General features: G+C 41.5%; 1 protein-coding gene across 1 annotated transcript in view; it reads right to left on the bottom strand.

The window, feature by feature from the left end:
- The window catches only part of Fancm (FA complementation group M), a 54,339-nt gene that overhangs the window by 27,380 nt on the left and 13,071 nt on the right, over window positions 1-13,888 (bottom strand). Inside the window, 8 exon segments of the mRNA XM_051146830.1 lie at window positions 1,652-1,807; window positions 2,671-2,822; window positions 4,842-5,046; window positions 7,228-7,434; window positions 9,092-9,276; window positions 10,097-10,183; window positions 11,642-11,770; window positions 12,815-12,947. Coding sequence (XP_051002787.1) covers window positions 1,652-1,807; window positions 2,671-2,822; window positions 4,842-5,046; window positions 7,228-7,434; window positions 9,092-9,276; window positions 10,097-10,183; window positions 11,642-11,770; window positions 12,815-12,947 — 1,254 coding nt within the window.

Genomic DNA, 13,888 nt, shown 5'->3' with positions numbered 1-13,888 from the left:
TTCTGGTGCAACAAGAATATTTTATATTTTTTAGACTTTATCATTTTGTTTTTTAATTGTAAAAGTTACTTTATTGTGTGTATGGGTGTGAGTGTAAATGCCACAAGTCCATGAGAGGGAATCGGATCCCCCTGAGTTGGAGTTACAGGCAGCTGGGAACCACAATCAGGTCCTCAGCTATTAACTCCTGAGCTTTCCCTAGCTCCCTCAACGAGAATCTTAACATGGCTTTATAAGCAGTTTACATTAGTCATATAAATATCTTAGAACCTCATTGTGACGTGGTGTTTAGATGATGCTGTTCTCATACTTATGAAATCTACGTCCTCTTATAAAGCAGAAAGTTAAGTTCCTTATTGAGATGCAAGGTGCTGCACAAACACAAAAAACCTCAAAATATTTATAAGTATAATTATAATAGTACTTTTGTTTCTTGTAACAATGACTTCAAGTTCATACTGAAGGTTAAGGCCTGGGAATGTAGCTCAGTTAGTAGGCTACTTACCTAGCATGCAAGAAGTCCTGGTTTCTATCCCCAAGACCCCATATAAGAAGCACAGAGGCAAGCTGGGTGTGGTGGTACATGCCTGTAAGTCAGGGGTAGGTAGACCTCTATGAGTTCGAGGCCAGCCTGGTCTACAGAGTCTGGGACAGGCAAGGTTACACAGAGAATCTCTGACTCAAAAAAACAAAACAGAGTCATGAGTGGTGGCACATACCTGTAACCCCAGCACTTGGGAGGCAGAGGCAGGCAGATATCTCTGTGATTCGAGGCCAGCCTGGTCTATAGCCAGGGCTCTGTGTAACAGCGAAATCCTGTCTCAGAAGGAGGAGGAGGAGGAGGAGAAGGAAGAAAGAAAAAAAGGAAGAAGAAAGAAGAAGAAGGAAGAAGGAGGGGCAGGAGAGATGGCTCAGAGGTTAAGAACACTGACTGTTCTTCCAGAGGTCCTGAGTTCAATTCCCAGCAACCACATGGTGGCTCACAACCATCTATGAGATCCAGCATCCTCTTCTGGCCTGCAGGTATACATGTAGGCAGAACACTGTATACATAATAATAAATAAATGAATCTTTTTTTTAAGAAAAGGAATAAGAAGAAGAAAGAAGGAAGAAAAGAAGAAGAGAAGGAAGAAGGAAGAGAAAGAAGGAAGAAAGAGAAGAAGGAGGAGGAGGAGGAGGAGGAGAAGAAGAAGAAATCAGCAGCAGCAGCAGCAAAAGCACAGAGGCCTACTCTTATAATCCCAGCTCTAGGAAGGTAGAGGTAGGAGATTTAGAAGTTCTAGGTCATCCTTGGCTGCAAATGGAAATCAAAGCAGCCTGGACTACACGAGATTCCCCCAGCGCACCATTACCACCATCAGCTAAAAACAAAAAGAGCATGCAGGGGAGGAAGAAGAAATATGAAAATTCTAATCATTCTAGTTTTCTATTTCATCAGCACACTAGCAGGAGGAAGCCACAGCCATGCAGCTGGGAATGGTAGCACCTGCCTGTATCCTAGCACTCCAAAGACCAAAGCAGGTAGTCTGGAGATGATACAGCAAGACCTTGTCTCCAAAAAAAAGGCAGAGAGAGGGAGGGAAAGAGGAATGGAGAAAGAGAGGAGGATAGGAATTGGGGACAGGGAGAGAGAGCTGAAGGAAACACTACCTTTTCATGTTTCATTTCTTCTATCATTTGCATAATGCTTATAAAATGGCGGCACCGGTCTGAGTGGTCCACTTGATGTGTAGGAAGTGGGTGATCTTGCCACAGACTCCATTCAGAGAGAGAGAGCTGACGAATTCCAGTAGCTGATTCTTGAGTCTTAATTTAGAATTTAAGAAACAATATGAGATTTCACAAGCTGATGCCAAAGACATGGTTAGTTTCAAAACAAACTTAATACAAATCCTTTAAATTCACATAGGCACTCTCAATTAAAATTCTCAAGGGAAAAAAAGGAAAATAATTTTATAAAGTATAAAGTTGCTCTTTTAAATACATTCAAAATTCACTGTCCCTTGAGTTCTGATATGATCATATTCCTGTTTATATAAGATATGATGAGAGCAAATATTTGAGAAAATGTTTGGTCTTAAAAATCACTACTTGGCTGTATGAGGTGACATCCATAATGTCTCTGGAGAACTGACTGCAACTCTGCATGCCCACTGTCCTCTGTCATTCTCCCATCCCTGCAGCCAGAATAAGAAGCCATCCCTGAGCATCTTCCTCCAGCTGTCTCAGAGGACCAGCAGCCTGGCTCAACTCTTTCCATCTTAACTAAGCTACAAGTTTGTTCACGTGAGCAACAGCATCTGCCTTAGTCTTGACTAAAATGTCAAATAAGTAAACAAATAAATAAAACGCATTTGCGCAAAGGCACGCAGTACAAGATAGCATGCTACTGAAATACGGAGAATCTAAAGCACACCAGAGAAATAGCCAAGCACACTGTGCCACACATAGTGCAGGATGAAGATGACCACATGACATGCAGAAATCAAACTACAAGCTACATAGAAAGCAGTTAATGAGAGCATATGAGAGAAACAATGTTCTTAAAGGTTTGACTTTGGTGATTGCTTTTTGAACTGATCATTACTTTTAGTGAACTGGCATTCCAATCCCGAGCACGGGTTACTGCTGCCAAACGCACTGTGTAAGCACCGCGCAGGCCAACTCACCGCTCTGTCCTCCGGCAATGACAGGAAGTGAGACTGAGGCAATGCCACTCCTTTAACTTCGTCACCATCTCCTAACCTATAGAGTCTGCTCCACAGGTTAAATTCCTCTTCTGATAAGAGTCCGTCTTTATTTGAATTACCAGCTTTCATTCCTGCATGGCAAAACAATGCTTGAAAAGAGGTTTAAAGTAACTGGCACGACAAACACAAAATACACAGAACCAGCTGCACTCTGCCTGCTCGCCCCTATTTACTTCTGGTTCTGCTAAGGCGAGACTCCATTTCTGAGAACGAGAGACAGTCACATAAACACCGCTTCCCCATCATACTACTGCCTGAGCTCCTCCCGGCTCTCTGAAAGGGTCTTTTCCATCTACGAGCTAACCTTAGCGAAGGCTTCATTAGTGGCACAGAGCCAGGTGTAAAATCTGTTGTGAAACAATTAGAGTGATGCACAAATGAAAACAAGCACCGCCATAACAGGGTTGAGATGTTACCTGAAGCTTCTGGAGAGGGACAATGGACTGAGGACCAGGAGGCTTTTAGGGTTAAGTTTTAAGTTGTGAGCAGATGGCAGGAGAAAAGGGCAAGGAAGACAGTGCAGCAGAACTCTGGCCTGACTCAGGCAGAAAAAAATTCAATGGCTACTAAAATAGGAACTTGGAAACTAGTCTGCACTATTCCTAAATACTGTGTAGAAGTTTTATAAAAATGACTTATCTGAAAATGTTTTCCCATCTAAAAATAAGAGCTTGAGCTAAAGGTTCTTAGGAGCGCTGACTTTATTTAAAAATTTAAAGATATTTTTATTTCTTTTTATTTTATATATATATGTGTTTTAGACTACATGTGTGTCTATGAACCACGTGTGTGCAGTTCTGGATTAGTCCAGAAGAGGGCATCAAAGCACCAGGGACCTGGCAAGCACTGTGTGGGTGTTTACACTAGAAGCCAGGAGCCCTGGCTGAGCTGCCAGATGCTCTGACCCACTGAACTATGTCTCCAGGCCCTCCCTCCAAATTTTAAATTTTTAAGATTTACTTATTTATTATTCCCCAGTATTCTGTCTGCATGTGAGAGCAGGCCGGAAGAGGGCATCCTATCACATTACAGGTGGTTGTGAGCCACCATGTGGTTGCTGGGTATTGAACTCGGGACCTTCGGAAGAACAGCCAGTGCTCTTAACCTCTGAGCTATCTCTCCAGCCCCTTCCCTCCAACTTTTTAAATAGGAAGTTATTTCAGTCACTTAAAAGATCTTGATGACTTTCATACTAGTGCACATGTATGATGGTTTACGAAAGAGTGTGTAGAACACAGTCATAGAATTTTGGAAAGATGAGTCACAGATACTAGAAAAATCACAATGGGGGAAAAGTATAAAAATGTATACTAGCAAACATATCAATTTTGATTTGCTTTGTGTTTCAGACAGTCTCAAAACTGACCAGGAACCAGCCACGTAGTCAGGCTAGCTTCTAAATCTAACACGTTAGTACAAATGGGAGTGATGACAGGCTGTGCAGCCAATGGTGGCATCCCCCTTTATGAAGGCAAATTACCAGGAATCCTGGAACATGTGCAGAGAGAGCAGTGGCTGCCTGGGTGTGCATGTAAGGAAGGACCACCTTCCTCCGTGGCTATGCAGAAGGCGGCCCGTCTAACTTCATGCTTTGTCTGCAACTGTTTTCTTGCTAAGCTTTGTGGAGAGGCCTCCCTGGTTTGGTAAGGTGGCTTCCGTTTCAGAAACCTACTGGGTGTCTGCGACCTCATATCATTAGTGTCTTCCTTTTGTCAGTCAGCATGCTGCTGGCACTGCTGTAAGCAAATGCCATGTGAAGGGCATGATTCCTGCCTGGAGAATTAACTTGCACAGTGAGCACGGTAAGCACCACAAGGGTCAAGATGGCTTCCTGAAATGAAAGGAGGAAAAGGACCAGGAAGGACACGAAGGTGCCCAGTTTTAACTGAGGCTCCAGCCTGTTCCATCCAGAGGAGGAACAGAAAGGAGCCGGAGCTGCTGGAGCCCAGGTCCCACGAACTCCTGGCTTAGAAGGTCTAGAAATGGGAATGAAAGACCCAGAGTGTAAAGCAAACATAGGGCAGACTCTACGCCTCCTTACACAGGGGGAGGGGTGTGAAGAACGTGTCAAGTGGAAAGGTTTTATTTACCGCCCCTCGAGGAAGATGACTTCCGCTGTACATGCCGAGACTTCTCCAGCTCATAGACACCGTGTGTGATGAACATTTTGTGTAATTCAGGATTGATTTTATCAGGGATCATTCGTGGGCTTCCTTGGTAAAAACGAAGCACTTGTCTGTTACCTGAAATAGTTTTATAAATATTTCTTTTGTTGGACTGACTCTGATTGTATGTCTGCAAAACAAATACAAAACACAGATTTTCATTATTTTTGCAATAATCATTTAGCTATGATAAGCAATCAATATGTTTGAGATTATCTTAAACATAAAATTAAACTTTGATTCACTTAAGTACTAGAGGAACAGAATTCCTATAGTCTTGAATGTGAAAACAGATCACTAAACTGTTATATTCTTTTGGGGGGAGTTGGGGAAGACTTAGGGGGTTTTTTTCCAAGAGAGGGTTTCTCTGTGTAAAAGCCTGGTTGTCCTGGACTTACTTTGTAGACCAGGCTGGCCTCAAACTCACAGAGATCTGCCTGTCTCTGCCTCTGTCTCCTGAGTGCTAGGATTAAAGGCGTGTTAGATTCTTGAGGAAAATCACTTTAAAATCTATTACTACAAAAGCTTAACAACTATTTGTAAAAATGGAAAATGCATATATGTGAGAAGTTCAAGAAACTATTTATGGGGCTGGAGAGGTGGCTCAGTGGTTAAGAGCACTGTCTGCTCTTCCAAAGGACCCGGGTTCAATTCCCAGCACCCACATGGCAGCTCACGACTGTCTGTAACTCGTTCCAGAGATCCTGACATCTTCATACTAATGCAAATATAGTAAAATTAAATAAGTAATTAAAAAAACAAGCTATATATGTGGTTTACTGCTTTTAGTATGGATAACATTTGTACCTAAGTATAAGGTTATATTTAATGCAAGGGAGAAGATTTATGAGAGAGGAAATGACGTCTTTATTTCACCTTGTGTATCTGTCTATGTTTCCACTTTCTTCACTGTCCCCAACAACAAATCATCACTTTGCTCACAGGCATGGACCAGATTAGACAGCTAATCTGGAGCACCTGAAACATTGCAGAGCACACATAAAGTGCTCATTAAACATGAGTCATTACTACTACTTTATAGATAAGAAAACACACACCTAAATAAAGGTGCTTACATGGCCTGGCTAGGTAATGAAATCAGAATGTAGACACATTATTTGACATATAAACATTATATTTATTAGAATCATTCTACACGTAATGTACAAATTATAATCACACAAATGGTTACGGAGTTCATTTTTCAGGTTGAATTGAAGGGTGACTACAACATTTCAAATCAATTTCTAAAAATTATCAGAGATGATGAAAAGAATCCGTAACATGAAACTATGTATTTGCTCACTGAATTGGTCCCAACGTGTTATAAAGTTAATGGATATTTTACTATAATAAATAAAGTATGTAACATATTTAGAAGGTTCTGCCACCCACGACTGTAGAGAATATTAGCATATTTCAAGTTCTTATAGAAGAGATGAGGCACCAACAGACTTCAATAAAGAACTGGACCATCAGTGTTGGTTTTACACACCATGTATTATCTCTGGTAAATGTTGTTTGCTTCTCATTTATTTATTTAGCTAATTATATAAAACGCAAAAATACTGTTTTCTATGGTTAAAAGAAAAGAATCTGAGCCGGGCATGGTGGCGCACACCTTTAATCCCAGCACTCGGAGGCAGAGGCAGGTGGATCGCTGTGAGTTCGAGGTCAGCCTGGTCTACAAAGTGAGTTCAGAACAGTCAAGGCTACACAGAGAAACCCTGTCTCGAAAAACAAAAACAAAAAAGGAAAAGAAAAGAATCTAAGCACATTGATGCCTTAGAATTACAGGAGGCACTGCATAAATGGCTCAGTTGGCACAGTGCTTGCCTACAGACAGTGCATATAGGAAGTAGGCACTATATGAATTGTGGCAGCAGTCAGGCACACATGTAATCATAGCACCAAGAAACAAAGGTAGGAAGATAAGAAGTTCTGGGTCATCCTTGGTTCTAAAGTGAGTTCAAAACAAGCCTGGGATACATAAGATGCTGTCATTAAAAAAGTGCAGGAAACAGTAACATGAATGCATATTAGTTGTTTTATCATATGTGTCTTCGAGTTACACTGAAGTACCAAAATGTGTTTCTTTGAATGAGTAAAAATTAGAAAAACAAATTCTGCCAAAACCCCTTTCTTACAATCAGACAAATTAAGAAGGTAATAAAAAAAAATCTAATAAAAATGGAGGAACTAAAGCACATTTGTTTACAGAGTGCTTGGGTTATGAATGCTAAAAGCCCACAACTCTTTTTACGTTATTTCTCCAATTTCAATGTCAGCTGGGTTTACACAGTCCACTTACACGCTCTTCCCGTCCTTCAGCGAGAATAACGACAATCCTGCCTTGTCGTCTGCGGCCCGTTCTACCCATGCGCTGTATGAGGCGGATTGGGCTCTTCTGGGCATCAAAGCATATAATAAGATCGACTTCCCCTATATCCAAACCTTCTTCTCCAACACAGGTGGAAACCAAGGTGTTATAGCCGCCGTCACGGAACCGTCTTACCACCTGAAACACATACAACTCAACAGTCACTTCAGGAAAATATCACAGAATTGCAGACTTTGCATATTTCCCCATTAATCTTGAAAAGGTAAAATCAGATTTTAAAGCATGAAGGACACTGAGAAAGGGGGGAGGGGTGTGGGATAAAGTGACAAAATAAGCCAAAACAGGACTGATAAAATGGAAAGAACAGTCCAAACCCCTTTGCTTTAATAATGATACCAAGTGTGATGCCAAGTCAGTCTGTTAATGACTCTGTGTCCCTCGATCCACGAGGACGCTCAGGATTTGCCTTTGGCGTCACTGAAAGGGAAAGAAGGCAGGAACAAAGCCTGGGGCCGATTTTTCCTGTTCATCACATCTTGGAGCTAAGCATATGGTCAGGTGTACCTACACTAAGAACATTTAGTCCGGCATGGTGGTGCTCACCTTTAATCCCAGCACCGGGGTGGCAGCTGTATCTGAGGTATAGGCCAGCCAGGGCTACAGAGTGAGACCCTGTCTCTAAATAAGTAAGAAAACCAGAAAGAAAGACTGTCTCAGGCTTGAAGGATGGCTCAGCATGAGAGTAAGCTGCACAACCTGAATGTGAGCTCTGGGTGGGAGAAGGAGAGAACTGACCTCCTCAGCTTGTCCTCTGACTTCTGTGTGTACGCTCTGACATGCATGCGCCTACACACACGAAATAATTAAATGTAATAAATAGTTTAAGATAGCTGGGTGTGGTGGTGCATGCCTTTAACCTGCTTGCCATTAATCCCAGTACTCAGGAGGCAAAGACACATGGATCTCTGAGTTTGAGGTCAGCCTGGTCTACAAAGAGAGTCTAGGAAAGCCAAAGCTACACAGAGAAACCCTGTCTCAGGAAAAAAAAAAAAAAAAAAAAAAGTTTAAATTAAGGGCTGGAGAAACGGCTCAGCAGTTAAAAGCACCTGCTATTTTTGTAGAAGACCCAGGTTCTGCCACCCCATGGCAGACGTGGGTCACATGCTAGAGACAGAGGAACAGAATCAGTCAGCATTAGGCATGGGTAATGGACTATCTGGAATCCTCACGCTTGGGAGGTAGAGACAGTAGCATCAGCAGTTCAAGGCCAACCTCAACAATATGAACGCCTATCTTAAAACACCAAAAAATAAGTAGATGAATGAATAAATGAATGCTCCAAAAGTATATGAAATATATTACCTGATCTCTCAAAACATGTTTATCTTTACTTGCCTATTAAATATAAAATCTTTTTTGAGCTGGGCATGGTGGTGCATGCCTTTAATCTTTGCACTCAGGAGGCAGAGGCAGGTAGATCTCTGTGACTTCCCGAGGCCAATCTGTTCTACAAAAGGGAGTCCAGGACAGCCAGAGCTATACAAAGAAACCCTGTCTTGTGGAAAAACAGAACTATCTTTTCTGTTGCTTCTGGGTTCTATTTTTGTTTTGTTTTTGATACAAAGTCTTGCTACAAAGTCTGGAACATGCTATGCGGACCAGGCTGGCTATGAAGTCAGAGAATGTGTCTCTGCCTCCTGAGCGCTGGGACTAAAGCCCTACACCACCACAACCTGCTTATAAAGTTATCTGTACGTAGCCAATTAGAAGATGGGTTTTTAACAGAGCTACTCCATTCTGTTTGTATTTCACCACATGCAAAATTAATAATTACCTCTAGTTGTTCCTTCTGGGTAAAACCTTTCGTGTTTTTCCCTGAAGCATGGCCAACAAACGTCATCACTTTAACAACTGGGCGATGCTGTGAGAGCATTTCTGCAATTTCCTCAACACTATCTCGAAATGAAGAGAAGATCATAACCCTGGTCTCGTGGCATTTCTTTTCAGTGGTGTTTTTAGCTGTGGAAGAGGAAATATGTTATGTTTTGTTTTTTAAAGCATCTAAGGCTAAGAAAACTTGAGTAGTAGATGGCCTAGCATGTACACAGCCTTGTGCTCAATGGCTAGGACTGCAACCAAACCAAACCAATCCCAACCAGCATTTAGAGAACAACTAGAAATAACAAGCCCGAAACCGACACACTCACAAGTAACTCTTTCAAAAAGTATTTAAGACATTTTTAACTCCCTGTTTCTCATTGGCTATCATAAGATAATGGCTCTAGAAATCAACTCAATACCGGGATCAGTTCCTGACTAGTCCATCAATTCAAGCACATGTATGTTACCTCCTTTGCAGACAGGAGTACTGCTGAGCTCCAAGCGACTAACCAACCTTCCCCATCCTCACCACAGGCCTGTCTAATCAGCCAGGGAGCTCCAAATCTGCTAGCCCTTTAAATTCACCAACGATGACTGCATACTGCAGCCAGTGTCCATCCCAGCACTGCCCAGCATCTTAGTGTTTGGACAGGGTGGAAAGAGCTAAGAGCAATCCTTTCCTGACTGTGGCGCTGGCATGTGCTTCAGGTGTGTGGCAGCAATGTAGAGCCGCAGCAGTTCCTAACCCTTCCTGAGCTGTTTGACTCTCCAGTTCCCTTATACTGTCCCCGAAATAAACTTTTCATGTAAAACCAGATGTTTTGAATTCCATCATTTCTTTTGCTTCTAACATCCCAAACTGTCACAGAAGTTCTAAAGATCACTCATTATCCAGAATAACTAGTTTGTTTTTCCCTTTAGTTACTACTTTGTCTTTAAACTAGTAACTGGTACCCACCATTCCATGACCTGAAGTGTTCGAGTATAACCTCTTCCAATTTCTTTAACTTTGGATGACTATAGAAAAATTTTTTCTCGTTATTTCCTGAAGAGGGGAGAAAACACAAGCAAACATTATATATATTCTCATATCAATTATGGTCTTGAAACTCATAAGGACCTCTGGGAGTGCTGGGATTAAAGGCATGCAACAACTTGTTCAGCCCATATCAATCAACTTACTATGGAATAATGTCTTGAAAGCTCACATTAGGGCTGGAGAGGCGGCTCCGCAGGTAAGAAACTACACTGCTCTTGCAGAGGGCCTGAGTTTGGTTCCTAGCACCCACATGAGCAGACTCGCCACTACGTGTAACTCCAGCTGCTCCGCCTCCACAGGCACTCCCGTACATATACAGGGATGTATAAACACAACTAAAAGTAATAAAAATAAATCTAAGTCAGCTGTGGTGGCACACGCCTTTAATCCCAGCACTCCGGGAGGCGGAGGCAGTTCTCAGGTGGAGCTCTGAGTTAGAAGCCAGTCTGGTCTACAAATGGAGTCCAGGGCAGCCAAGGCGATACAGAAAAACCCTATCTCAAAAATCAAACACACAAACAAACAAACAAACAAAAATCTAAAATAAAGAAAAAGAAAATGTTAAAACTTAAATTTTTCACTCAGGTGTGATGGTGCACGTTTGGAATCCCAGCACTAGGGAGGGAAAGGAGAATTAGAACTTCAAGGCCAGTCTCAGTTTGGAGAGTGCTCAAAGTTAAGCCTTAGGTACTACATGAGAGACCCTGCACACACAAAAACACCCAAACTGCAAAAACTTTAATTTTTGTCTGTCAAATGTAAGTACCCTCTAGATAGCATGTAAGTGCAAACAAAAACTTTAGTTTTCATGAAAATGTCTTTCTGAGAGAGAATTCAGATGGGAATAAACAAAACAAAACAAAAAAAAAAATACATTTTTGGGCCGGGAGGAGGTGGTGCACGCCTATGATCCCAGCACTTGGGAGGCAGAGGCAGGCAGATCTCTGTGAGTTCAAGGTCAGCCTGGTCTACAAAAGTGTGTCCAGGACAGCCTGGGCTATTACACAGAGAAACCCTGTCTCAAACTCTCACCCCCTCCCCCCAAAAATTCATTTTTGGTTAAGGCACATTTAGTTAAACTCATGTTGAGTAAGTAGTTCTGAGAATTTTCACTACCAGTAACTACTACTAATATATCTATTTAAAGTTTATTAGCCTAACATAAATTTGTATACATCAACTTTAATATTCTAACTTACTGAACAAAACATTTACGCATTTAACAGGCTGTGGTTACATGAATAGAAAAATGCATAGCAGACGTACATAGAGAAAAGTTTCAATATTAATCTTAATCAAGAAAAACAATATATAGTGTTATTTATTTTTTCTGAAGGGGGGTCTTGCCATGCTGCTGAGGCTGGCCTAAAATCTTGGGCTGAGGTGACCTTCCTACCTTGGCATCCCAAGCAGCTTTCACTGTACTTAAAACAACACATACTTTTCAGTGAAATGTTATCAGACCTTTTTGGAAAGCTGAAGCATCACTGGTTATTGAAAGATCTTGCACGTGAGCAAACACACTCTCCAGGTGAACGTAGAGTTTCATGAAGTCCTCATTTCGGCTGAGCTCGGTTTTTGTCCGTGTCATTCCTGTAGGAAGTACGAAAAGGTTTCACAAGAACAAAACTACCGAATTTTCTACTTATTAAATTCTCAAATTTCACATGAAAGTCAACAATTCATTCTAGTTCTACATTCATAATGCACGATTTTTCTATCAAGCTATCAAAAAAAAAAAACCATGAACTTCTTTACATTAGTCTATTGCTTTTAAAACAGAATATTTAAAGTTAACTCAAATTACACAGTAATAAAATGACTCCCAAGGGCACTCTGGTAGACCCATAGGTCAGAGCATTGTTCAGCCTTCATCAGAGAAGCTTCCTCTTGCAGAGATGGGAACACAGAGAGCCACAATGTGTGGAGAATGAGAGACCTTGGGATACTCAGTCCTAAATGGGATAGCTTCATCAAACTCCTTCCCTCAAGGCTCAGGGAGCCATACAGAGGAGGGGGAGGAGGCTGAAAGAGTGTAAGAGCCAGAGGGGATGGAGGTCACCAGGGAACAAGGCCTGTGACATTACACAGGACCAACACATGAATTCTCAGTAATGAGAAGGGAAGCAGACGCAAACTCTATCCCTCACCCAGATGCTATCTCCAACTGGCAATAGCTTGCAAAGGAAAAATTAATTTCCTTCAGTGACGTATCATTGGGTATATAAGGCATACTTACAAGGCCCGATGCCCACCTGTAGGTGATCACATAAAATGGACTCAGTGATATTTTGGGAGATTTTTTGTCTCGTATTTCTTTGTCTGGGTATTTTTTGTCTTACTGGTCTGTTGCTTGTTTATGGTTTCTGACTTTGTGTTTTATGGGTTTTTGCTTTTGTGTGTGCATAATTTTTCCTTGTCTTATTTGGCTTTCGTCATTTGCTTTGCCCGTTTGTTTTCTAAAGAGAAAAACGCAGTGGAGTTGATGGGTGGGGAGGTGAGGAGGATCTGAGAGAAGGCCCAGTGACCGGAATGTAACTGCATGATAATTCAGATTTAAGTTGACTCAAACCGCTAAGTGCCTGAAACCAGAATAACACATGCCATCATTTTAAAACCTAATTTCACATAACTTACCTTTAGTTCCATCCATGATTCCAGAAAGGAAGAAATATAATGATCGCATTCCCATTTGCTGCAGTAACTCGTAGCCATGGTATAAACTAATGCAGATGGCAAACTCTCCCTCGATTATGCCTTGCTGAATTCCCTGGAAGAAATACAACCAGAGAAGAAAATAAAGACACAGCCTCCAGGCTGACTGTCACTGTAACACAATGTGGTTCAAATGCCCAGAACAACCACTCCCTTTATGCTGGTCTAAACTTAATGGTTTTATTGGGTGTGGTTATGCAAGTATCATGTAGTTTCCAAATAAATTCCTTAAAAAAAAAGAAAAAGTCAACAGAAAACCAGCATTATTTCTTCTTCTTCTTCTTCTTCTTCTTCTTCTTCTTCTTCTTCTTCTTCTTCTTCTTCTTCTTCTTCTTCAAATTATTTTCAATATATAGGTTTACCCATCCTTTCAAAGCCATTAATAACTGTCTACCATAAGTCAAGCACTAAGGCAAATGAACTATCACGAAAATGGAAAACAATCGGATAGATTTTAGCCTCATGAAGGACAAATAATTTGTTAATTTCTGTGTGTGTGTATGTGAGTGTGCCACAGGGTCTTGCTATGTAGCCTCAAGCTGGCCTTGAACTCAGTATATAGCCCAGTCTGGCTTCAAACTCAAGGCAATCCTCCTGCCTTTGCCTATCATGTGCTGGGAATTATTTTCCTGTCTTTGATAAAGATACTATTTCCCTCTCTTCCACCTTTCTTCCTCCCACTGATCTGTTTTGTTTGTCTGAGGCAGGGCTCTGCAGCTGTAGTCTAGGCTGTCTTATAACTCTCAGCAGCCCAGCATTCTCCTGCCTCAACCTACTCAATGCTGAAATTATAGGCATCAGTTTCCATGTCCAAATCCACTCCTCCAGCATTGCAAGTGAGTCACAAGTGCAAGTGGTGTGGTCTCACTTACATTAACCTCCAATCCCTGTCTCGATCACATCAGTTTCTGTTCTCTTTCAATTGCCTATGACCTTCTGATGTGGATTATTCTCAGTTCAAAGGACTCAGAACCTGTCTCCATAGTGGACATCTCT

Source organism: Acomys russatus, chromosome 1 (assembly GCF_903995435.1).
Source record: "Acomys russatus chromosome 1, mAcoRus1.1, whole genome shotgun sequence".
NCBI classification, from domain to species: Eukaryota; Metazoa; Chordata; class Mammalia; order Rodentia; family Muridae; genus Acomys; species Acomys russatus.
The sequence above is the reverse complement of the archived record's forward strand: the minus strand, read 5'-3'. Positions and strand labels throughout refer to the sequence as shown.